Genomic DNA, 27,358 nt, shown 5'->3' on the forward strand with positions numbered 1-27,358 from the left:
TAACAATAAGGATGGTTACATGGGAAGATACCTAAATAAATAGCCTTTCTTGGGAACATTGTTGTGTTTTCCCTCTTTTTATATATATTAGTGAAAATATATGTGTTCAAGTTTTAAAATAGCTGTAAATTTTGAGAGGAAAATGATTTCAAATTTTACTTTTCACTTGTTACATTTAAATATAAAGAGCCCAGCTAATTTAACTAGACTTAGTTCCTGGACCTCAAATTTCTTGTTTAATCACTTACTGACCTTAATAATAGACTAAGACAATTTTTACTTCAGTGGACCACCTGTTTTTTTAAAAAGATTTTTCATTTAAAAAGTACTACTTCAAAAAGACTCTGATGCACAGAAGCCATATTTTTTTTGATAGACCACAGAGATCCTGTCTACAAATAACATACCATCTCTATAAACTATCTTGCACCTTTCTTCCCTGCTTTAAAAAAAACCCTGTTATGCAGTCTATGCATTGTCAGGTTCACAGGAGTGCCAACAGCCTTCGCAGGCCTCTGGCCAAAGTGTGTGTGGGAGGCTTCATGCTCCCAGAAGGGAGGAGCCTCAGATGGAAAGGGAAGGACTGGAGGCAGACAGTCCTCCATGCCTCACCAAGCACACCCTCCTCTCCTCCCCACCCTCAGAGCCACCCAGAGCATGTAGCACCACATTCTGAGTAGTGATTTAAAGGGCCTCAGTGATATAAAGGGCCAGGAGACACAGGCCCCTTTAAAAGTGCCAGGCTCCAGATCAGCTGCCCCCTTTGATGCCCCCTGTCTGTGTGCCTGAGAGTTTTTCATGTTTGTAATATGTTGCTTAATAAATGTTAAGAATAACTCTTCCCTACTCTCTTCTAGTAGTTAAGCGTCAAGTGAATCAAAAGAGGAGCGCTACTCACAATTTTTTGTGTCAGTCATGATTTCACTTTACATCACAGAGTCATAAATTCACTATTTGTAAGACTAGAAATGACCAACAAGTCTGATCTCTGATATATCACAGGCCACAGAATTTGCCCAAAATAATTCCCAGGGTGTATCTTTTAGAAAAAAAATCCAAATCTTGATTTAAAATTGTTAGTTATGGAGAATGCACCACAACCCTTGCTAAATTGTTTCACCAATGCATATGCATTCCTCATTCCAATCTGAATTTTGCTATTTTGAACTTCTAGCCATTGGATCAAGTTATACCATTCTCTATTAGATAGAAGAGCCCATATTTAAAGAAGTTCTCCATTTGGGATCTTATACGGTAATCAAGTCACCTCTGAAGCTTCTCTTTCTTAAGCAAAATGGATCGAGCTGCTTGAGTCTATCCCTATTAGTCATTTTTTTCTAATTCATTCATCATACTCATGGCTCTGAACCCATTCCAGTTTATCAACATCCTTCTTGAATTGTGGGAACCAGAACTGGACACAGTACTCCTAATGTGTTAGTACCAGTGCCAATTACAGAAATAAAATAACTATTTTTACTTGAGATTCTCCTGTTTATGAGTTCTTGGATCACAATAGCTCTTTATGGACATAGTGTCTTACTAGGAGCTCATGCTCAGCTGATTAAACATGATAACCTTAAATCTTTTTCAGGTACAGTATAGATTCCCAAACATTGTAAGCAAAGGCTACAGTCTATTCCTAGATGTATTCAGTATTAAAACACATACTGTTTGCTTGAATCCAGATTACCAAGCAACTTAGATCTCTCTGTCCTCTTTATTATCATTCCCCCAATTTTTGAAATCTCCAAACAGTATCACTGATAATTCATGTCTTTTTCATGTAATTGATAAAGATATTATATAGCATTGACCTTAATGGGGTCAGGATTTCCACCAAATTATTTTCTGCATTCTAGGGGTCAGACTAGCTTCTGTAAAAATAGAACAATTCCTATTGGGTCTCTGTAATCATGGATTTAGAGTCTATGGGCATATCCATGCCATTTTCTTAACCATGCCCCTCTCACTACTGTGAACAGAATGTACACTTTCTGTGGCCTCCAGCATCACCTTCCCTGTCATATATAATCTATGCATTTGTTTGCAGAGGAAAAGATTTTGACACAAATGGACAAACATAATACAAATGCAAGGAGATCATAGAATTGTAGAGTTGGAAGGGACCTCAGGAGGAGGATATAAAGAACCAAACAAAATACAAAAGTAAGGAAATAAAGCACCAAACTGTGGTTTCATTTTCATTATTTGACATTTCATAATATAGACTAAGGAAACAGAACATTTTGTATCCTATATGTATCCTAGTACTGCTGATAAAATGATCCTGGTTTGCTGTGTGAATTATATGGTGTATAGTTCAACCACACTAGGTACGACTATGAGAACTCTAAACAGGAACAGGCAGATGATTGGGTATTCAAATACCAACAAAGGGGAAATAACCTCAAATTTTCCATCAGGGACATGAAAGAGATAAAGCCAGTATCAACATCACAAGAAACCCCAAACCAAACCAAGCTCCTTTGCCCTACCTTCCGAAAGTCAACAAAGAAAAAAATTCTTAAATCAATTTAGTTTCTTCCCTGTCTTGGAGAGGATGCTGAAACCTTGCCATTATAGTTGCAATGGTATATCTAACAGAAAATATCACAAAGTGAGCTAATGCGCACTAATTAGTCAGGTTATTTAACCAAAAAACTGAGAGATGAGAACAAAACAAACAAACCAAAAACCAGGTGAAACACTCAACAATGTATATGCTCTATTTCATTAACTTAAATGCTATACAGGCAGTCCCCGGGTTAAGTACAAGATAGGGACTGTAGGTTTGTTCTTAAGTTGAATCTGTATGTAAGTTGGAACTGGCGTCCAGATTCAGCCGCTGCTGAAACTGACCAGAGGCTGATTACAGGAAGCCTGAGGCAGAGTTGCTCTTCCACGGGCTTCCTGGAATCAGCCTCTGATCAGTTTCAACAGGCTGAATCTGGACGCTAGTTCCGACTTACATACAGATTCAACTTAAGAACCCCAGGCGTCCCCAAGTCAGCTGCTGCTGAAACTGATCAGCGGCTGATTCCAGGAAGCCCGGGGCAGAGCAACTCTGCCTCGGGCTTCCTGTAGTCAGCGCTGGTCAGTTTCAGCAGCGGCTGACTTGGGGACGCCTGGGGCAGAGCACCTGGGGTACTGCCGGGTTGGTCCAATAGCGCCCAGAGCGGCACTGCAGGACCAACTGGCAGTGCCCCAGCTGCTCTACCACAGGTGTCCAGAGAAAAGCCTGGTCTGCTGGGGGGGGAGGGGGCGTACTAGTTGTGCCCCCCCCGGAGACCAGGAAGACGCCGGCGGCGGACCGAGACGCACCGTGGTCCCGCCGCCCGGGTCCTCCACGGCTTTGTTCCGCATCTCTCTGGTCTGCTGGTCTGCTGGAGACCAGGGAGACGGGCAGCAAACCCCATTCGTAACTGCGGATCTAACGTAAGTTGGATCCACGTAACTCGGGGACTGCCTGTACAAAAGTCTAGGCCTTGTTCCATCAAATATTTATGCATATATTTTATTTTATGCACTTTAAATAGATGGGTCAAAATCAGTAGGACAACTCACCATAGCAAAGTTAAGAACATACATAAATGTTTATGGGGCTTGAATGTGCTTATATAAACTTGAATTTGTTTTAGATCATTTCTTGGCTTTTTGAATTTCTGTTTATTTTCATGGGAGTTATACATTGTAAAATTCCACATGGTATAAGTATTTATATTTTATAATAAATACACAAATGTTCTAAATAAATATGTTTGAATAAAAATAAAAATCCTGAAATGTTTACTCAGTTTTGACTGGTGTCACTCAGATAAAATTATCAAAATGATGATTTCTAAATTTAGCCACTAGTGTACTAAATGGGAGGAACATAATCCAGTAGATAAGGCAGTAGAATGGGACTCAAGAAACTGGATTCTATTGTAGGTGCTATCAGTAATCCTGTCTAAAACACATAATACCTGCCCCAGTTTCCCCGCCTGCAAAGCAGGGATACAGATACAGAAATCCCTTTGTAAAGGCATTTGAGGTCTATGCATGAAAAACACTGCAAAGAGCTATGTATTAACACTATTACTTAATATTTTCATATCATTCCATAATAAGTATGTTAGAATGCTACTTATTATCCTTTTTATGGTTCATTGATTTAATTATTGCTTACCTTGGTATGCAAGCTTAAATCCTTGTCGATTCTCTGAGTGATCGCTATAAAAATGGATGAATGTTTCATGAGTTGTACTTAACAAAGATGGTGGGAGTTCTGTTCCACTGAACTGGCCTATCATAGAACTGGTATGGAAAGGCCCGTTCTGAATTTCAAGAAAGTCATGGTTAGCTTCAGTTGAGAAATTCAGAAATTGAATATGTGCACCTGTATGAAAGAGTAATCAGAATTATAAACAATGTTCAAAATACATGTTTTCATGCTATGGTACACAAACCCCGAAACTGACAAATTCAAGAAAACAGTTTTGTACTAATTATACTGGGATCAATGTTTTAAGACTTAGATGCCTAAATTTAGGCATCAATTAAAATGTCTTAATTTCAAAGGTACTATCTTCAGTGAAGACTATTAGAGGTACAATCCTCTGAAAATCATGCCACTCTTATTTAGGCATCTATATATGGATTTACATGACTAAATCAAAGATTTAGTATTTTTTGAGAGACAGAAAGATTAGCTGGTTAAGTCATTAGAAAGTATCTATCTGAAATTATATATATTTTTAGGATAGAACAATATATATTTCCAAATTAGAGGCCATTCAGATATATATATATCCAGATTCAAAGACAAACTGTATCTATTACTCAGTTATGAACTCAGGAGTTTATTCATGCTATTTTTGATTGTCAGTTTGATATGTCAATGTAAACAATTTTCTATGTGAAGCCAGTAGTGCCATGAAATTATACAGGATGATATCTAAAGAATTGAAATTACTATCAGAAAGCAACTTTAATTGCACTACTTTCTGCTCCAATTTTTGTGTGAATTTTTCATCACCTTTAGATATACTTTTAGTTCCCAAAATCCCAAAATATGTGTATTTTCTTTCAGAAATGTTAACCCTCCAATAGCTACAAGGACTTATTGCTTAAAAAAGGTTATCATGTATAGAGATTGTTTATTCTGCATATATTTAAATTTGCACAGGCAATTAATTCCACTTAACTCAAGCGATTAACCCAAAACAAATAACTAGATTTAAAATATAATCATGATTAATTGCAGTTCTAATTGCGCATTTAAACAATAGAATACCAATTTCTATTTATTATAAATTATTTTAGAAGTTTTTTCTACATTTTCAAGTATATGGATTTTAATTATCACATAGTGTAAAGTGTTCTCTTTATTATTTTTATGAAAAATATTTGCACTGTAAAAAATAAACAAAAGAAACGGTATTTTTCAATTAATCTCATACAAGTTCTGTAGAGCAATGTCTTTATTGTGAAAGTGAAATTATATTTTTTAAATAACTGCTTTCAAAAACAACAACAAAAAAAGGAAAACTTTAGAGCCCACAAGTCTACTCAGTCCAACTTCTTGTTCACCCAATTGCTAACAAAACATGTTTATTTACATTTACAGGACATAATGCTGCCCACATCTTATTTACCATGTTACCTGCAGGTAGGAAGAGATGTGGCACTATTGTAGCTCACATTCAAAAGTATTTACATGCCAGATATGCTAAACATTCATATCCCCTTTGTGCTTTGATCAGAGGACATGCTTCCATGATGAATTTAAATTGGTATTTTTTTATTACTTATTATTGGTATTTTATTAACAATAATAATAAAAATGGTGATTAATTGCAACAGGTTTTTTTTAAATCTCAGGATTACTTGTGATTTTTTAGTTGTTTGCCAGCCTTAATTTAAACTTATCTTGTCAGATTTTCACTGTTGACAGTATTTTCCTGTATAACAAATGGAAAAAAAATTACAATTTGGAACACACTCAATTTTACACTGAGCTTTGCATAGGCCTCTGCACTTTCAATGAACTCAGTGAAAAACAGGAGTTTTAATCTTTTAAAAGGCTGGCATAAATCTGAGAGCAATAGAAAAGGAATTAAAATAAATCCAGTTCTGGGAACTAAAGACAATGAGGATATGTCTACACTACAGCACTAATTTGAACTAATTTAATTCAAATTAGTTAATTTGAACTCAGCTAATTTGAATCAGTGCATCTAGACCTAAAAACTAATTCGAATTAGCGTTTTGCTAATTCGAAATAGCAAGTCCACATTGAGTGGACCCTGAACCGAAGTTAAAGCTGGCCGGAAGCAGTGCTGGCAGGGCATCAGGTTAGGATTTAGAGTGTGAAGCTGCTGCCTCAGGCTAGCCGAGGCTGTGCTTAAAGGGACCCGACTCTCAGCCCGGACAGACACTTCTCAAGGTTCCCCACTTGCTTGTCTACCTCGATGAGGGACAGAAAAGCAGTCCTGTCTTGGAGTGCCCTGAGTGCCCTCACTCGGCACATCACAGCACTTGGCCATGAGCCCGGATGCACTTGCCGCAGGCTGCCATCCGGGAGGTCAATCGGGGGGCTGTCAGGATTCAGGAGGCCATGCAGGAGAGCTTCCACCCTGAGGAGTCCACAGAGCCACCCCAGTCCTCCCCACTGGGGGCTCATGCCCCATTCCTCCCTCACCTCCTTCCACTAACCCCTCACTAGCCCCCCCTTCCTAATGTAAAAAATAAAGGACACGTGTTCAAAAATAGAAACTCTCTTTATTTAACAAAACTGGGGGGGGGATTAACCTGTGGGGAGACTGGGAAAAGGAGGTGGGAGAGGGGAAGAGAGAGGGTGGAAGAGGGGAGAGGGAAACCTGGGAGGAGGGAGCTGGAAGGGGGAAGTCAGGGGAAGAAGAAGAAGGGGAAGTATAAAACTATGGTACACCATATCTTCAGTACTGTGTACAGATGTGGTCTCCTCACCTCAAAAAAGATATTTTGGCCTTGGAAAGGGTTCAGAAAAGGGCAACTAAAATGATTAGGGGTTTGGAACAGGTCCCATATGAAGAGAGGCTAAAGAGACAGGGACTTTTCAGTTTAGAAAAGAGGAGACTGAGGGGGAATATGATAAAGGTCTATAAAAGCATGAGTGGTATGGAGAGGGTGAATAAAGAAAAGGTCTTCATTAGTTCCCATAATAGAAGGACTAGAGGACACCAAATGAAATGGCCAGCAGGTTTAAAACTAATAAGCGAAAGTTCTTCTTCACACAGCACATAGTCAACCTGTGGAACTCCTTGCCACAGGAGGCTGTGAATGCTAGAACTATAACAGAGTTTAAAGAGAAGTTAGATAAATTAATGGAGGTTGGGTCCATGGACTGCTATTAGCCAGGGGGTAGGAATGGTGTCCCTGGCCTCTGTTTGTGGAAGGCTGGAAATGGATGGCACGAGACAAATCGCTTGGTCATTGTCTTCTGTCCATCCCCTCCGGAGTATCTGGTGCTGGCCGCTGTTGGCAGACAGGCTATTGAGCTAGATGGACCTTTGATCTGACCCAGTACGTCCATACTTATGTTCTAAGCTCAGGGCTCAGTGTCGGGGGTCTCACTGGAGACTGTTAGTTCGAATTAACTTTGTAGTGTAGACATACTCTGAGTGTCTATTTAGTTTAGTGACAGTTGAATTAGTCCCTAAATGTTAAAGGGGGCCACTTGATGTAGTCCTTGCCCATGACACTAATATTTATTCATTTAGAGTATATAAAAATCCTGCAGAATAACTTTTGATAGTGTTGATGAGAATAACAATATTCAAACAATATTTAAACAAGTTTACACTCCAGATGTGTTTATTGTTTAACAAATCCATCGCTTTCTGAATTGAGAGCTCACAATAGCATAATAGTAACTTAAGAACATAAGAACAACCGTACTGAGTCAGACCAAAGGTCCATCTAGCCCAGTATCCTGTCTGCCGACAGTGGCCCAGAATGTGCCCCAGAGAAGGTGGACCAAAGACAATGATCAAACCATTTGTCTCCTGCCATCCTTCTCCAGCTTCTGACAAACAGAGGCCAGGGACACCATTTCTATCCCTTAGCTAATAGCCTTTTATGGACCTAACCTCCATGAAATTATCTAGCTTCTCTTTAAACTCTGTTATTGTCCTAGCCTTCACAGCATCCTCTGGCAAGGAGTTCCACAGGTTGACTACACGCTGTGTGAAGAAGAACTTTCTTTTATTAGTTTTAAACCTGCTACCCATTAAGTTCATTTTGTGTCCTCTAGTTCTTCTATTATGGGAACTAATAAATAACTTTTCTTTATCCACCCTCTCCACACCACTCATGATTTTACCCCTATCATATCCCCCTCAGTCTCCTCTTTTCTAAACTGAAAAGTCCCAGTCATTTTAACCTCTCTTCATATGGGACCCGTTCCAACCCCCAACTAATTTTAGTTGCCCTTTTCTGAATCCTTTCCAAGACCAAAATATCTTACTGTACCATAGTTAAGACACATTTAGAACATCAGTCACATTCCCTTTTTGTCAAGGTCCTGTAATGTAATTCATCTGTGAAAATATCCCTGATTGAAAGTAGTAACATTAAACTGTATTCATGCAAATCCTTGTAATGCAACTTCACTTCTATTGCAACTTCTAAATAACTATTTTTAGAACAGTATAACAGAAAATTGAATAAGGACCCAGGTCTATGTTTTCCTGCTTTTAAAGAAAAGTAAATATTGTAAGCACCACGCTAAAGAGTCATTCTCTTACTTGTTTTCTTTCTCATCCAATATCTCTTTTATTATTTATCTAAAATTGAATAGCTTCAACAGAAAAGACTCAGGGAATCACATATCACAATATGCTATTGCCAAGTGGCTACAACACTCAGCATAGAGATGGGAGATCCTATTTCAAACACTTCCACCCTTCAAGTGGAGTGGAAAGGGGATTTGAACTGCAAGTCTCCCATGTACTAAATGAGTACCATAAATACTATACTACAAATTATGAGAGAGGTCTTCCTACTGCCCTGGCTGTTTATGTAAGCGCACTTATTGAGGTTCTTTCCAGAGGAATGGTCTGAGCATGTTTATTGAATCAGGCCCCAAAGACAATGTAGGAGGAGGAATACCAATCTTACCCCTGTTCATGCATGGCTTAGATAACCAGACACTTGGCAAGGTGCTGCAGTTTATGTGCTTAGAGGCAGAAATGTACAAGCCTAGGGAACCTTTACAATAAAAAAAAATAGTTACTAAGTAACTTTAGATGATTGTAGTATTTGAGGGCCGTTGAATAGTGATTTTGTGAATCCCAGTGGGTGTTGATTATGCATTTAAAAACCTAATTTGTCAGTTAGGTATCTAGAACTGTTTGTGAATTTAGCCCTAGGTGGGGGGAAAAATCATTTTGTTAGTATTTCTAGAAATACTAAAAATATATATACACATTTAGAGATCATTTTACATAAATATTAATTGTTAATTGTTGGCTGAAATTTGGTTCAAATTCCTCATGGAATGTTTACCAAAAACAGTTATTTAAAAAGCTGAGAGACTGTGGTACAGACTCCATAAAATAGAAAATTGGCTGAAACCTTAACTATGGTCTCACTACTGCAATTTGATAATCTACTGGTCTTCATCACTGAATAATAACGAAATCAGTCAAAACTAAAAAAGGGAATCCCTCAAAGCTTTTCAAAATGTGAAAGTTTTGTACTAGATTATTTCTATTATTTTTACAAATTATGTGTACCCTTTTATTTTGGGAAAACAATTTAATAAGTATTGCTAATAACAATCTACAAGAACTTTTACCAAGCAACATTATAGCCCTTACACTATCCTGTTCTACTATCGTATGTCTGCTCACCATGTACAATATAGGTTCTAATTTTAAAACAAAGTTAGAAATAAGATGATTCTGTAAAGGGAACATAGTGAGACAGAAGGCAGAAAAAAATCTTTGTTTCCATGTTTAAATAAAAATAAATAATATTTTACTCCATCTGGATATTCAATTTTCTTAATGTATTTTTCTAAGCCTATCTTAGCTTTAGAAGTATATCTTTTGCTCTCTGTTCTGTGAGATAGATGCTATAATAGGAAGACAGCTGAAACTTCTCAGTAAAAGTTACAGAAGGTAAATAGAGTAGAGGAGTATGTATATTGGTATTCATTGGGGTCAGTGACATAGGATGGCTGGGATTTCTGAGGTTCTCAGATGTCATTTGAAATAATTTGACTGGGGGATCACTCCTAGTCATTGTATCCTCTATGAATAATCGTAGAGATTAAAATAATATAAGTTTGACAATATGGCATTCTATAAAGTGATATGTTCCAGGGAAAAGCTTAGAAAATGAAGAGACTAACATATTGTGTTTGAATTATAAATATTTGTGTTGGAGATTTTGTTAGAGGCTTTATCTTAATATTACTTGAGTTTCTGATATACAAAGCTTTCTCCTATATTGAAAATATATTTTCTTCTGCTACACTTCATATTTCAGAGGATATTTGACTTAGAAATTCATTTTTGAATGTCTGTAAGATTACTTGTCTGTAAGTGCTTGTAGCATTGGGGGTCCAGTGGACATATTCCTAAATATAAGTTGTAAGCAGTTTGAGGCAAGAGTCTATCATTTTCTGTACATTTGTAGAGTAACTAGTACAGTAAAGGCTAGTATAAATATTCTGATTGATAATTAACCAGGTAACATATGAGCATTTTCTCAAGTGTTTAAGAACTGAATATTTACGAACAACTCTACAAACCACTATCTAAATGATGTATAAGAAAATAGTCTTTACACATTATCCTAACAAACAGAAATTTTTAAAAAAGCATGCAAGGTGATGAGCAGGTCCTCACCATTCCTCAGAAGTTAGTGAGGTATGACCATTAATACCAGTCAAGGATCAGACTTTATTTTTGTTTTATGCAGATATACTTTTAATAATATTCTTAAGAACTCTGAATGATAGCAGGATATGTAATACAGATAAGCTCTGTTCTCCAACACTCAGTTAACCAGAATTCAATTAATCAGCTTTTCGGATATCTCCCAATTCAAATCTTCATTCTAGAAACTGGGACTGGCATACTGCCCAGCACTTTATACAATTACATATTCTGCACTCTACTTTTATACAAAAAAGGCAGAAGACAAGTAATCCATCTGAAATCAGGGATTTATTACCAAAAACAACAACAAAAACCCAGCTTCCAAGGTGTGTCATAGGGTAATTACAGATTCAGTCCAATCTCTTCATGTTGATATGATGTCCCTAAGACACTGCAAGATTCTGACATGCCTTCTGATTCATTATAGAGCCTGTGTCTACACAGCAACATTATTTTGAAATAACATAATCCATGTCTACACACCTGACAGTTATTTCAACATAATGTCAAAATACTGTCAAGCTGGAGGACTTCTTACTCTGACTCCTGTAACCCTCATTGTACAAGAAATAAGAGAAGTCAGAGGAAGAGTGCTCTATTTCGAAATAAGTATTGTGTAGACACTCCCAATTTCAAAATAAGCTACACAATGGACATAGCTCAATTTGAATAGCTTGTTTTGAGTTGAGCCCTGCTAGGTAGCTCCACCAGGAAAGATTAAATTATGTTCTACAGAGTTATAGTGTTAAGTGTACATTTAGTGATCTGAGTGTTCACCATGTGCTGCCCACAGTAATATGTAGTGTCATAAGATAACCTACTGTATAAAAACTTTGCCTGTATATACATAAGTGCTTCAGGAAACCAATCAGTCTGCCATACACTACTACTACTACTGGATTGGTGAATATGTGTATACTATTTTCTACTTTATTCATTTTATTGTATTCTAATTCTTTAAAAATTGGTATTCCATTCGTATTGTATAACTCTCAGTTAACCAGAATTATTCAATTAACCTGTGACCCACATTCTCCTGATATGCCAGATAACAGAACTTTTACTGTACTGAAATTGATGAACTTAACCGATAAGCTTAGCATAATTTATCCATTGTATAATATATGTATTGTTACATAAAACCATGTTATGAAGGTAGCCTGAAAGAGCAGAAGTTAAATAAGTTTCTAGACAAGGATACAGTGACTTTAATAGTGTTTTTTTTCTTAAATTAGTCAATTTATTACAGCACTGGTGTTTAATTTATATAATATGGCATAATGTTTCACAACATGAAATTTCATGTCCCTTTTATTTCTAATGATATAGGATATCGTTTAATATGTGATGTTGTAAATAATTTATTATCCACGATTATTACCGCTATATAATTATTATTTATTCTATTAAGCAGACACTAAGAAAACTGATGTAATACACTAACAAACCCCACACTCCTGAGCCCCTATGAACAAATCTGGGGTCACTATTTGAATAATTTGATTCCAATTACTTAGGCATTGTGATGAGGACCCTGGCGGGTCCCACACTCGCGTTGTGCTGACCCCAGTGGACTGGGGCGAAAAGCCGCCGCATGAGCCAGGACATCTTTGCGGAGCCTGTTCAGCGGCCACCAGATAGCTCTAGTTTCTGCTCTGCCCGGCAGAGAAAGGCAGGGACAGGGCTGAAGCGCCAGCAGGGTAGCCTTAGTGACTTCTATGCAGGTGCGGCAGGATGTTTAAAGAAGGCACCGCTAATGCCAGAGCGGGGGGCATGGAGGCAGCAGGGACAGGCTTCTTCTGCTCCCAGGATGCTGACACTGGGGTTCACCCCAGGACAAATGCCGACTCAGCAAGAACGTAAGCAGCAACCCAGGACGCGGCCGGTAGAAAGGCCTGTGGGTTGGTGCATTGAGGGAAGCTTCCCCCACCAACCGGACGAGGGTCATGGACCCCAGTCCCTATGGCTCTGGGTCGAGGCTTGGAGTGAGGGTGGGCCCGAGCCCCCCTACCTACCTCAGCCACTCTGGGGTAGTGTGGCGTGCATGAGTGATAGCCGGGGCCTGTGGGCTGGCACGCAGAGATGAGCGATGAGTGTGGGTGAGACTCCTGCAAATGAACCCCAGGACAGGAGGAGATTAGGGATCCTGGACAGACCCGAGTGATGAGATGGACAGTTGGAGCCTCGCGGGATAGGGTTTTGGACCCCAGGGAGGGGTGGAAAAGTCAGGCCCCGGTGGGGTGCCGGATAGCTAATAAAGGCAGATCAGACCCTATCCGAGTCCTGTCCTTTACATGCATTTTTTAGACTAATATGTGAACTTCAGCCTCATTGTCCACTACATTCATGAAACTTAAATGATATTATTAATAAACATAAAAAATAAAGAAGTTATGTTGATGGACTGGGAAAGGACATTTTAAATACAAGATCTCTAATTTAATTAGAAGCTACATTTTGTATTTAATCTAATGCATTGCCATGCAGCAAATTTAAATTGCTTTTATTCTAGATTCTAAGATAGAAAAGTATTACCTGTCAATTCAGTTTAAGTTAACATTTGCTCTGGTCAAAGATTTAGTATTAATTGTGTGGTCCCCTTATTAAAGGGGCCTCTGACTTTTACTGGGAGGATCCTTTGTGTTTCAATCTAGCCCTAGAGACTACAACTCCCATGAGCCCTTGGGAAAAAGGAGGAACAGTTCCTTTTCCAGGCTCTGCAGACAGAGAGTTAGGCTAGGCTCCATTTTTGGAGAGAAGAGCCAGGATGTTGGTGTAAAGCGTTTTCCAGGCCAGGAGCTCTTGTGTTGCATCTAAAGCCTGTTACTGAGCCTGTTACTGTTACTGCTGGGGCTTGTATATAGCAGGCTGCTTTGGGGGATACTGTTGATTGCCCCTGGAGGGGAGAGATCCTGGCTGTGTCTGCGGCTGGGAAGAGCTTACATAAACCTACACAGGAGGTAACTGACAGTAACTGGGCTCTTTGCAAAAGTGTTGCCTGGGATGGAGAACAAAAGACAAACTGACTCTGGATGCAATGAGAGCCAGAGTGATCTATCCAGGGAACCAGAGCTGCTGGCATTTGGTGGGGCCTGCCCCTGTGGCAGAGCGATTTTGCAGCTGGCTGCTCAGCTTGTACTAACACACACAGAACCTGCACAATGCTGTCTCCACTCCAGCTGCAGACATTAAAGCACGCCCACACAAGCGTCTGGGACTCTGAATCCAGAGGAGTGAAGACTCATGGGGTGGGATAAAGGTGGTAGTGCAAATGCCAATGGATACGTTTCCTTTCTTTCGATGTACTTTTTAATTGATTTTGTTCACTTTTAATCTGTTAAACCTGGTTTCTTTAAGTTGTTAAGTAATGGTGTGTTAATTCTAATTTAATCAATGAGATATATCTTATTTATAATTGTTGTCTTGGAGTTATTTCCAGGTTATTCCTGGAATAATTTTATTCCTGGAGGCTCCCAAGGCACACCATAAGTGAGTACAGGGCTAGCCAGGTGGAGGCACTGCTATTGTATATTCTTTGGGAGCAAGGGACTGCAGCAAGGAGGTGGAAAGGGAATCCACAACTAAACAATATTATCACTGGGGTACTCAGGATCTCCTTTTATGTTAAAAACATAAGGCGCCCAGGCACACATGTGAGTGTGACCTGCTTCCAAGTAACCCAGGGAGGAAAAAGGGGAGTTAAAATTGCAAACCGTGTATAATCATTTGCAGTGTTTTTTGCATAGTTTTTGCATTTGTCACACCTTATAGTTGACTTCCAGTGCAGTCACTCTTTTGTGGTGGGCCTTTGGCTTATGGGATAGGTGAGATCAGACAATGTGGCACTCATAGGCCAAAGTCCACACCTTGCTGCACCCTCTGGACCTTGCAGTGGGGATGGTGGTGGTCATAGGACTCTCATCAAACTCAGGAAAGCCTACCCCAAGTTATAGGTTGTATGGTGGGAGACTAGTAATGCCCCTCACTGAAACTAATGAAATGACTGATATATGAGAGATTGGATGATGTGTGGTAGTTTCCCTCCCTGTATTTAAGGTTAATGGAAGTTGCAGCATGCTGTTGCATAAAATCCTTATGTGCATCTGTCCTCATTTTACTGCTATGTTTACATTAATAGATGTTGACTTACCATATCCAAGAGGCAATAAAATTTTCCATGTGCAGTCTAAGTTGCTAGGGTAATTTCCAGGAAAACCTGGGCTCAGGATCACTCCACCCATACTTGTCAGTGTTCCACCACACTTAGCTATTAAGCAGAAAATAAAAAGTCAATCTCTGTTTTAATAATTACCAATAATAAAATTTTGAATTGAACAACTCGACAACTGCCTCTTCCACCCCTTCTTTTAGGTAGAGTATGATTCCAAAGAACCAATATACAACATAAGAAATAAAGTCATGTAGTATAAGAAAGGAAAGGAGTCAGCTTTTATGCTGGTCCCCTTACAGGCTCAGTTCACATATTTATGTTACATATATCCTTTAACATCAAGAAAAGGTTTTGCTGATGTGAGAAAGACATTTAAAATCATATTCTTAGTAGAAAACCAGAAAAGGAATATATTTTAAGACCAGATGCAGAAAATCAGAAAGAAGTTCTAACTAAATTGTGAAGAACTAAAGAAATTAATGAGGCATGTCACTGCATGTCTCTTTCCAAAACCAATAGTTTCATATGCCTGCGTTAGTTATAACAACGTACAGTACATATAAAATATGTATTCATACCGATGCAGAGGGGTGATGGATAGTTCCAACGGCGAACTGTTCCAGGCATACAAGAAATATGAGAACGGCCCTGTTTGGAAAAAAAAATATGAAAATATACATATTAATTGTAGGGACTTTTGTAATACAATGATGGAAATGGGGTGTGTGTGTGTGTGTGTGTGTGTGTGTGTCTTCTCCCTTGGTGATTGAATGTAATGATTTTAAAAGGGAAACACTGTGGCCCACTGATAATAAATGTTTGACAATTTTTCTCTATTGCTGTATTTTAATTAATAGGGGGAAAAGTCTTTAGAAATAATTAGATTTGTTTTATATATGGGAAATTATTCTTGGTTCACATTTTAAAGGAAAAAAATGTTATCAGACCAACAGTTTTTCCCCAAGTTGTAGTATAGCTTTACAAAGTGAGGCAAAGCAAAGGTCTCATTTGCCTCATCATGGTGACTCCATGTGAAATAGAAAATGTTTAACCGTGTGTTCTCCTATTTTCTCATACAATATTATATTGTGAGTTAATGATTTATCTTGAAAAAAGAGAACATGTTATTTGCTACTCCTGGAGCAGAGACAGCGATCCTTTGCTAATGGTTCTACTGTAATATGAAGGTCACCCCAGTACACCCGCTTTGCTCAGTATTGAAACCACATGTGAACCTCTCCTTACTTCCCTTCACTGAGGTAATACATATGTCCAGAAGGACCTTCTATGGTCAAAGAGCTGCCAATACTAGGGTGTTAGTGGGGATAGAGAAGGGCAGGCAAGAAAAAGGGGCATGACTCCTCAGCTTATCCCATATCATAAGAATGGCCATCTAGATCAGACCAAAGTTCCCTCTAGACCAGTATCCAACCTTCCAAAGTTGCCAATGCTAGGTGCCTCCAGAGAGAATGAACAAAACAGGTAATCATCAAGTGATCCCTCCCCTGTTGCACATTCCTTGTTTTTGAGGAACAGGGGCTAGGGACACCATTCCTACCCATTATGGCTAATAGCCATTGATGGACCTAAATTTCATGAATTTTTATATATATATATATATATATATATTAACCCTGTTAAAGCCCTGGCCTTCATAACATCCTCCAGCAAGGAGTTCTACAGATTGACTGTGCTTACATGAAACAAGTACTTTCTTTTGGTGAGTACTTTCGTTTGGTGAGCCCTAGTTCTTAGGTTACAGGAACAGTAACATTTCCTTGTTTACTATCTCTACTCTAGTCATGATATTATAGACCTCTATCATATCTTCTTTTTTAAGCTAAAAAGTCCCATCTTTTTAATCTCTTTTCATATGGAAGCTGTTCCAAACCCTTAATAATTTCTGTGATTGTTTTCTGAACTTTTTCCAATGCTATCTTTTTTGAGATAAAGCAACCACATCTGTATGCAGGATTCAAGATAAGGGCATATCACATGATTTATACAGAGGTAATAACATATTATCTCACTCTATATCCCTTTTTAAATGAGTCCTAATATTCTGTTTGCTTTTTTGCTTGCTGCTGCACATTGAGTGGATGATTTCAGAGAACTATCTACAATAATTCCAAGATCTCTCTTGACTAATAGCTAATTTAGTCCTTATCATTTTGTACATATAGCTGGGACTGTATTTTCTAATGTGCATTACTTTGCATTTATCAACATTAAAATTAATTTTCTATTTTGTTTCCCAATGTCCTAGTTTTGTGAGATCCTTTTTAAGCTCTTCACAGTCTACTTTGTTCTCAACTATCTTGAGTAGTTTAGTATCATATGCAAATTTTGTTACCTCACCGTTTACCCCTTTTTCCAGATAATTTATGCATATGTTGAGTAGGATTGGTCCTAGTACAGACCCCTGCATGATACCACTAGTTACATCTCTCATATTCTGAAAACTGACAATTTATTCCTACCCTTTGTTTCCTGCAACCAGTTATCAATCCATAAAAGGGCCTTCCCTCTTATCCCATGACAACTTACTTTACTTAAGAGACTTTGGTGAGGGACCTTGCCAAGGATTTCTGGAAATCTAAGTACACTTTATCCACTGGATCCTCTTTGTCCACATGCTTATTGAAGCCCTCAAAGAACTCTAGTACAAAGGATTTGCTTTTTACAAAAACCATGTTGACTTTTCCCCAACAAATTATGTTAATCTATGTCTGGCAATTCTATTCTTAAATATAGTTTCAATTTATTTGACTAGTACTGACATTAGACTTACCCGTCTATAATTGCTAGGATCACCACTGGAACCATTTTCAATGATTGGAGTCACATTAGCTATCTTCCAGTCATTTGGTACACAAGATATTTTAAAGGATAGGTTACAAACCACAGTTAGTAGTTCCAGAGTTTTACATTTGAGTTCTTTTAGAACTTTTGGGTGAATGTCATCTGGTCCTAGTGATTTGCTACTGTTTAGTTTATCAATTTGTTCCTAAACCTCCTCTAATTATACCTCAATCTGGGACAATTCCTTAGATTTTTCACCTAAAAAGAATGGTTCTGGTTTGGGAATCTCCCTCACATCCTCAGCTAAGACTAATGCAAGGAATTCAGTCAGTCATATGATACTGCCCACCAAAGCTACCCAGCAGTAACCAAGTCCCAGAATGGTACAGAGGATAACCTCTGTTTCCTCAGGCAATGTCTCTAACTGAGACACAATGTCTCCAGGAACAGACACAAGAGAAAAAATTACACAGAGCAGGAATATTTGGGGAGTGAAATTATTTTTTTCTAATAATTTATTGAATTATATTGAAACCTGACTATTTTATGTTTGGATATTTAAGCATTCAGAAAAAAACTAAAACTCATTCTAAAATATGATGGGGGGCAGGGAAATAGGTTTTTTTCCAGTTTTTCTCAACATTCCCCAATTTATTCTTTTAATAAAATACTAAAACCAAACCCAATTTTTAATTTAAAAACATTTTTCAGTAAAGACTTTTTTTCTCAAAAATGTAAATGTTTTGGTTTTTCATTGAAATAAAATGAACATTTAATCAAAGCTTCCATGCAAATACTAGATTTTTTCATCTTAAAATATATTAAGAAATATGTTTAAAAGGTCTAGATCAATCAAGTTCTTTAAGGTTCCATCCTCAGCCCATTCCCATCACCACACACAATTCTGACTTTGCAATGGATAAGTTTGTGACACTGCTGAAAACTAACAACTATCTCTGCACTTAATGCACATATTAGGAAACAACAATATGGATTGAAAAGATTACCATCTGAAGAATAAACAAGTTATATTCTGCTGTTTTTATCCCCCCGTTTTGAGGCCACACATTCTGTTTCAAAGTTTTATAATTCCTTCCTATTGAATTCTATTGCTTTTCTTCTGAAGCCTAATTGAATTAAAATCAAACCTGACTTTCTGCCAGATGTGAATAATATGCCTGAAAAATTAGGGACAGAACTGCAGTTAGTGTAAATTGTCAGAGCTTCACTGGCTCCATGGAGCAACACAGATTAACACCTTTCAAAACACTGTCCTTTAGAAACTATATTTTTTAATTCTTTTGGACTCTTGTTCAGTTCAAGCAATTGTCTTAGTGGAAGTCCAGTGATTATATCTGCTTGAGAAAGGCGTGCTGAGATGCATAAAAATGTAAACACTCTGTTGGGGAAGAAACAGTACAGGTTGGACCTTCTAAAACTAGGGCTCCCTTACCCAGCAACATCTCTGGTCTGGCAGGACCACAGGTGTTCCTGGATCAGGGAGTCCTGGTTGGGAGCCCCAATGGCAAGAGGGCTGGTGGCTCAGAGCCCAGTGGGGCTAGGGCTGGTGCTGGAGTCCCAGTAGCACAGAAGGGCCCTGGCTTACCAAGGGGAGATGCCATGGTATTGGATTTTTGATTATAAAATCTCTGGTCATCATAACAGGACAACTGCAACTCAGCGAGAAAAGTCGCAAACTGGGGGAAAGAACTAAATTAACTCCAATGGACTTTCTGCTGCCTCAGAGAAAGGGGCATAAAGAGATCATTCATGCTTAGGTTTCACATAGCTCATTTCCTAATGAAGACAGCTCTTAATTTTGAAGATGTAATTGTATTTTCCTAATACTGTATTTATTGATTTGTATTTGTTTGCCTTAGTAAGCAAAATAATTAGGAACCAGAAGAGTAAATACACATTAGGATCTATTAAGACAAGAAAAATAACTCCAGTCTGGAGTACAAATGCACTGTCACAGGTAAAAACTGTAACAGGCAAATAGACTATTTATTGTCAGAGACTAAAGTAATATTTGCATGGTAAATATCTCCAGTCTGTGAATTCCTGTGTCATATTTCTTCCTTGTAGATTTTTTTTTCCACTACATTTAATGTTCATGAAATATATCACTGAAAATGGAACTCCAATTTCTCAGCAGAACATGAATTGACACAATATATATTTCCATCTGTGTGGCTCAAATTTCATTTAAAGGAGCCACTTCTAGAAGTGAAAGAATGCACTTCAGTTTCCATGTTCTTTTAATCATGTCTCTCAGCCAACACTGGCATTCTGATGGCAAATTCATTCATCGGACAACATGTTTGAGTTATTGCTGTGTTTATCTGGGCATCCTAAATGTTTTCTACCTACTAGCTAGTGAGGATTCATTACTCTGAGATAGCAGTCATTAGTTAAAATATGCAATTTTATTACAATCCATAACATACTAAGTTTCGAAGAAAAAAGGAAATGAGTACCTGTAATGTGTATCCTGACTCACACTGAAAAGACAAAACATCATTCACCATATATCTATCCCCAATTTTGATGCCATTACTAGGAAGTATTGGTTCTGGACAAGCAGCAAGGCCTACAGCTGAAAAATGTAAATACAAAGATTGAAAAAGTGTAAGTGAGTGAATGAAACCTCTTCTCTGTTCTGTTTATGAGTTGTTCACAGCATATGTTAGAAAGTAATCAGTAACACACTATATAAAAATCACATCTCATTTAATATTAAATTTAATTCTGCTCAGAATGAAAGAGTGCAATCTATATTTAAAGTGCTAAGAAGTTTCACACAAAAACCAAATGGCAATATTTATACACAAAGATTGTAATGTCTATCTCATAAGCATTTTTTCCATGGGATTAGGGAATATATTCTTCAACTCTAAATTATCCGTTACTTTAAATAATAAATTATCCTATCTTTGGAGACATCCTTCAAGCCTTCTACTTTCTGGAAAGGGAAAAAAATAAAAACAAAACCAGAAGATTCAAGCAACACAGTGTACCATCTGAGAAGAAGATTGGAAAAAAAAGTCTCAGAACAATAAATAGCTAGTGTTCAAGACTAGAAGGTTATCAACCAAGAAGGAGTGGTTCTACTACAACTCCATCTATACAAAGGCTGAAAGAGAGACTGAAAGGAATTGGTGAAAACTGAGTATTTCAGATGACATCGAAATTGCCCCACCACAATCTGGTTGATAAACGTCACCAATACAGGATACTGAGAATCAGCACGATAATCAGCATATCAGTAGCCTTGAAAGATGCTGTGGACATATCTCAACAGCCATTCATTTGAGAAAAAAATATTGCTCTGCTTTGGGAATTTTCATATGGTAACATAATCTCTCAAGAATCTCTCAAGATGATTTCACAAGTGTAAGGGCAAATGCCTGAGTCACACAATGAAAATCCCATTGAATATTTAGAAACTCATTTCTGTTTGCTACTTTTACATACAAGTCTGTTACTAAGAAACAATTCAGAGTCAACTGGATTGACTACTTAAACACAGAGATTTAAAACAAACAAAACCAACAGTTTTTCAGAGGAAGTGAAACACGACTTCCTACATAGAGGCAACTTTAACCACTTGAAACAGTTTGACATAGTTTAAGACATAATAGATGCTGTACAGAGTATAACAAAAACAATTTATCTTTCCTTTCAAAGCCAGTATTATGTGCTATCCATTGAGCCTTAGAATCACAGAATTGTAGGACTGAATGGTCTAGTCCAGTGCTCCCTTCATGCTGAAGACATATGTCCACAAGATCCCACTCCAGTGACTGGCTCTGGGAGTGGAGAATATCCCAGATGTCCTTTCTTCTGGGTTGCTTAGGACCAGGCTTCTTTCCTGCTCTCTTGAGTAGCTACTGAGAGCTGGGGGTGACCCAGGGTCCACCGATTCCTCTGGGTCCCAGCTCAGGGACCCTGTAAATAGCAGTTGCCAACTAAGGCTATGTATAGACTGCAGGCCTCTTTTGGATAAACCTTTTTTTGGAAGACATCTTCCAAAAAAACTTCTTCCCAAAGAGAGGGTCCACACTCAAAAGCACATCAAAAAAACGATCTGCTTTTTTGAAAGATAGCATCCACACTGAATGGACACCATCTCACATTTAAGATGTGATTGCTATGGACAGAGTGGCCACCAGGACACCTGTGCTTTTCTTTCTTTCCTCTTCTTTCAGAAGAACTCTCTCTTCCCCATCCCTACACGCCTTTTTCTGAAAGACCACTTTCGGAAAAAAGCTTCTTCCTGATAGAAAGAGTATTACCAATGCCGGAAAAAACCCTTCTGTTCTTTCAATTTACTTTTGGAAGAACATGATTGTAGTGTGGACATAACTCAGGTTTTGACAGAAAAATGGCCGTTTTTCCTACAAAAGTCTGTAGTGTAGACATACCTTAAGTGTCAGTCCTTACTGTCCATTACTACTTGCTCCCTGGGCCATTCTCCTAAAAATCTGTTCAATTCTTGCCCTCATTCAAGGCTTTATCTCATAGTACTCACAGCACCCATCCAGGGTTCTGCCATTCGCCCTTTCCCACCATGCCCAGTCTTCAGCTGCTGGACCTGCACTTCTGCTGGGTAAGCAATCCACCCCACACAATGAGCTGTCTAAGGTATTACTGCTTTCCCAGTTAGTCTATCCCTGGATCTGCCTGGCTTGAGCTCCAAAGAGGAACTGCCAGGGCCCTGCCCCCAACAGCTTCTTTATACTGGCTTGCTGGGCCCTGATTGGCTGCAGTGGAAGCAACAACTCTAGCATACCTGGAGGACTTCTCTGCTTTTTTTCCTTGGGAAATGTGGCAAGGCTATAAACCTACAGTAGGGGGCTTTGGGCCTAGTCCACCCTGTCATACCATTCTCTTCCCCAGACTAAACAAACCCAAATGTTTCAATCTTTCCTCACAGGATCACATTTGCTACATCTTCCGTCATTCTGGTTGCTTTTCTCCAGACTTTCTCCCATATGTCCACATCATTCCTGAAATGTAATGCCTAGACTGGTCAGCCCTGGTCAGCACGGAATAGAGGATAGGAATTACCTCTCATGTTTTACTTGCAACACTCCCGCTAATACATCGCAGATTTATCTTTGGGTTTTTTTTCAACAGTGATACACTATTGACTCATATTTACCTTCTGATTCACTATAACCCCTAGATCTCTGTCTGCAATAGTCCTTACTGATAGTGATTTCCTATTTTGCATATTTGCAACTGATTGTTCCTTCCTAAGTGGAGTACTTTGCATTTGTCTTTATTAAATTTCATTGTATTTACTTCCGACTATTTCTCCAGGTTTTACAGATCTTTTAATTTTACACCCAATCTTCAAAGCACTTGCAACCCCGCCTATCTTGGTGTCATTCACAAACTTTATATGCTATCAGCTATGCCAGTGTTTCTCAATTGGTGCTCCGTGAAGCGAAAGCAAGGGATCCATGAAGAGCCGGTAATCCCCCACCCCCTCTTACAGAGACAGAGCTGTGGTGGGAATCGCAGTGGCAGGGCTTTTTTTTTTTTTTTTTTTGTGCTCGATGAAATGCGGCAGGGGCCTTTGTTTTTTAAGGCAACCCTAGGGGTTCCATGGCCAAATAAAATTGGGAAACACTGATCTATACCAGAGTTTCTTAACCAGACATACGAGTATCTTTAGGGGTCCTCAAGAGAAGTCGGGGAAGGGTGGGGTGTGGGCGGTATGTAAACACAACTGAAATTTGAAGAAAACTGTATTTTTGTTTTACGTTTTACTGCGCTTTATTATTTTTGTACTTTATACACCCAAAAATTGCATTGCCTGCGAGATATATATATATTAAAAAAGGGGTACTTTATAAAAAAAATTTGAGAAATACTGGTCTATACTGAAAAAATTATACAACAGAACTGGAATCCTTATGACCTGACTCTAGTTCTGACTCCACTTGATATTGCCTTCTAACTTGATAGATAGTTAACTACTTAAAATTACTCTCTGGAAACAGGTTTCTAACCAGTTGTGCACCCACTTTATAGCAGCTCCAGCTAGATTATATTTCCCTAGTTAGTTTATGATAGTATCATGTGAGATAGTATCAAAAGCTTTATTAAAGTCAAGATATAGGTCTACCACTTCTCCCCATTCATATCATGACACTATTTGTTCATGGCATAGTTGCGCTGACTGACACATATCTCTTATTATCTCCTCAGGGTTTATAAATTGGTTACTTAATTATCTGTGCTGTTTTCTTTCTGAGTATGAAGTTAAGATGACTGGCCTGTTATTCCCTGAGGGTACGTCTACACTTGCTCCCTAGTTCGAGCTAGGGATGCAAATGTAGGTGACTGAAATTGCTAATGAAGCAGGGATTTAAATATCCCACGCTTCGTTAGCATGATCTCGCCGGCGCTTTACTCTGCTCAACAGCTGATTCGAACCAGGAAGTATGCGCCATAACACATTAGTTTGAACCAAACCCCATGGGTTCAAAAAATGAGGAGTAACATTAGTTATAGCTTGGCACTAGATTTGCCCTTTTCCAATCCCCTGTCTTCTATAACTTTCCTGAGATAGTCACTAATTTCCTCAGTCATCTCTGTGAGTATTCTAAAAGTTATTTCATCAGGCTCAAACAACTTCAAGACATATAACTTATATAAGCAATTTTTAACTTGTTCTTTCCCTATTTGAGTTTCAGATCCTACCCCACGTTCATTGGCATTCACTATCATGGATATCCAAACATTACTAATCTTTTTGTTGAAAACTGAAACAAAAAAAGCAATTATCACTTCTATCTTTCACACAATTTCGGTTATTGTTTTTCGTCTTCACTGAGAAAAAAAAATCTGTCCCGTGCTTGTCTTTCTCTTGCTTGTATTGTATATATTCGCTGTTTTCTTGTTATTCTTTTAGGGTGTCTCTAGACAGGGTTTTGTCGACAAAAGTGGACTTTTGTCTACAAAACTATACCTGCGTCTACACTGCCACTGAGTTCTGTCGACATAATATCAACAGAACTCAGCAGTTTTGTCGACAGCTGTAAACGTCATTCTACGAGGAATAACGCCTTTTGTCAACATAGTTCTGTCGACAGAAGGCATTATTGCATCTACACTGTCCTTTACGTCTACACTGTCATGTCTACAAAGCGGCTTGCTTTGTCAACAGATCTGGATGTAGTCTAGACGCTCTTTGTCGACAGAAGCTTTGTTGACAGTATCTGTCAACAAAACTTCTGTTGACAAAAGCCTGTAGTCTAGACAAACCCTTAGACTCTAGCTAGTTTGATCTTATTTGTGCTTATAGTTTGATCTTTGTGCTTGTTTAGCAGTTTAGTATTTTTTATTTCATAGTAGATTAAATTGATTTTAAAGTTAGGTTTGTTTCTGGTCGGTCTTCCTCCTAAAAGTTTCAGTATGACATGGAGCTTGAGATGCCATCCATAGTAGATTACATAGACATTCGAAGCATAATCATGCACTCGGCTGTGTGCCTCAAGATTTGCTCTCCGTCTATGTGCCTGGCAAACACTCATATGTGATGTCAAATTGAATCATATGTAGCACATGCACTTTCTTTTGTGCTTCCTTCAGAGCTGGATGGCCAGAGCAGATCTGAAGGCAGAACCCTGTCAACAGCAGCAATACCATTCCATGCCACCTTTACTTTTGCACTGTTGTTGGCAGTGGTGCTGCCCTCAGAGATAGGATCCCGTCCAGCAGTCACAGCTCTCCAATTATCAGGCTCCGAGAGTAGTGCCATTATAAGTAGCAGCATAGAAGCAAGTGTGGCAATATTACTAAGTGGCCAAACTAAACATCAATGGGGGGAAAGATGAGGGCCACTTGATTTGAACTAAAACAGATTTTTTCCCAGTTTTTCTAATTAAAATCAAAATATTTCATTTAAGTCAAATGAAACATTTTGAAGTGTCCATTCAAAATAAAGTGTCAAACTGCTAATTTTTGACCATTCAGATTTTTTTCCCCCTTAAACTATTCACTGAATTCAATCAGAATTTGAGAATAGGTTTGTTCTCCTAAAAATTCACTTTTGGAAAATTTATTATTTGCCAAAACAAAACAAAAAAAATCATCCATCTCCATTCACTAGCAGATTTCCAATCTGGAGGAGCCTGGGTTGGTTGGCATAAGGCCAGGAGGCTTGGCTGTTATACTAGACTCTAAGAATTCACTCCTTGATGGGGCTCAGCTGCATCTCCTCTTTGGTCTTTTGTCTCCACGGCTTAGAATAGGAGAAAAAATGGTTGGTACCCTCTTAAGTGAAACCCAATCATAGCACCAAAATGAGCTGTCACTTCTGTATATGATCCTTTCATATATGCTTAGACGACTGGTGAAATAGTCAACAATATTGACATTTAAATTGCCATCTCAGCTAAGGCTTCAGCAAGATCAGGAATCTAAAACTCAATTTATCTCAGTGACTGTGTCAGCCCTCAAATCCTCCTACTGGGTACATCCCTCTGGCAAAGCCCTGCGGAGGCAATTGATGCCCTCTACACAATTCCTCTCTACACTCATACATTTCCCAACCTTGCTGGTGGCCCACGAACTCCTCTCATGTCTCATTTCCCACCTGCCTCCCCTGGGCAATTAACCTTTCCCTTTGGAGCTCACCACTGGCTGTGTAGCAGGGCTAGAATGGCATCCAGCTGTTAACTCTGGGCCACTGCCTGCATGTCCATGTGGCCCTGGGTAACTGAATGCAGAGCCATCCCATCCATAGGATGATTCAAGGTGCCATCCTGGCCCTGCGTTTTGGCGGCCACCCCAACTGTCAGATGGACAGAATGGTCCCCCATACTCAGGATAGGCTGTGAGATCTTAGGTGGGATGGGACCAGCAGTAGGGTCAGGCACAACAGCAGCAGTGGGAACTGAGCGGAAGCAGAGCAACACAGCAGCTGGCTCCATTCTGCTACCATCACTACATTGGCAGGAATCAGAGCCCCCCAACCCCCATGACCAGGATGACTTGGGATATAGCAGTAGAGCAGAGCAAAGGCTGCTATGTCACTCCTTTTCCCAGTGCCTCCTGTTGCCGCAGTGAGTGTGAGGTGAGGCGGGGGGGATTACCGACTCCTGCTGATGACCGGCACTAGGCCCCCTGGTAATTCCTGAGGTAAGTCCCTTTGAGGGGAATGGATTGAGGGAAGAGATGCAATGGGAGCAGGGACAGGAAGAGGTCAGATGGAACAGGAGATGGGCTTGGGGGAAGGTTACAGACACCCTCCCCTTAGGGTTGAAGGGATATACGAGCCAGCAGCTGCATGCGGGCCAGACTGTGTAACTGTTGGGTCCATAGATGGCCTGCAGGCCATAAGCTTGAGACCCTGGGCAAGATGAACAGAGCAGTACACACATTATTTCATTGGTTACGCTTGTTTCATGTTCTTACGGTTTTCTTTACTACATCCCCCCCCCCCCCCAAAACT

The 27,358-nt window shown here is 39.0% G+C and overlaps 1 protein-coding gene across 2 annotated transcripts in view; it reads right to left on the reverse strand.

Annotated features, from left to right (window-relative positions):
* CSMD1 (CUB and Sushi multiple domains 1) overlaps positions 1-27,358 on the reverse strand; it is a 1,865,804-nt gene that overhangs the window by 216,768 nt on the left and 1,621,678 nt on the right. For both annotated transcript variants that reach the window (XM_075923597.1, XM_006137767.4), the window contains exons 38-41: positions 20,367-20,485; positions 15,663-15,732; positions 15,064-15,180; positions 4,172-4,381 (exon numbers count right to left, since the gene is read on the reverse strand). In XM_075923597.1, the coding sequence (XP_075779712.1) occupies positions 4,172-4,381; positions 15,064-15,180; positions 15,663-15,732; positions 20,367-20,485 (516 nt within the window). The remainder of the gene's footprint in view (positions 1-4,171; positions 4,382-15,063; positions 15,181-15,662; positions 15,733-20,366; positions 20,486-27,358) is intronic.

The sequence above is a fragment of the Pelodiscus sinensis genome, chromosome 3 (genome assembly GCF_049634645.1).
Source record: "Pelodiscus sinensis isolate JC-2024 chromosome 3, ASM4963464v1, whole genome shotgun sequence".
NCBI classification, from domain to species: domain Eukaryota; kingdom Metazoa; phylum Chordata; order Testudines; family Trionychidae; genus Pelodiscus; species Pelodiscus sinensis.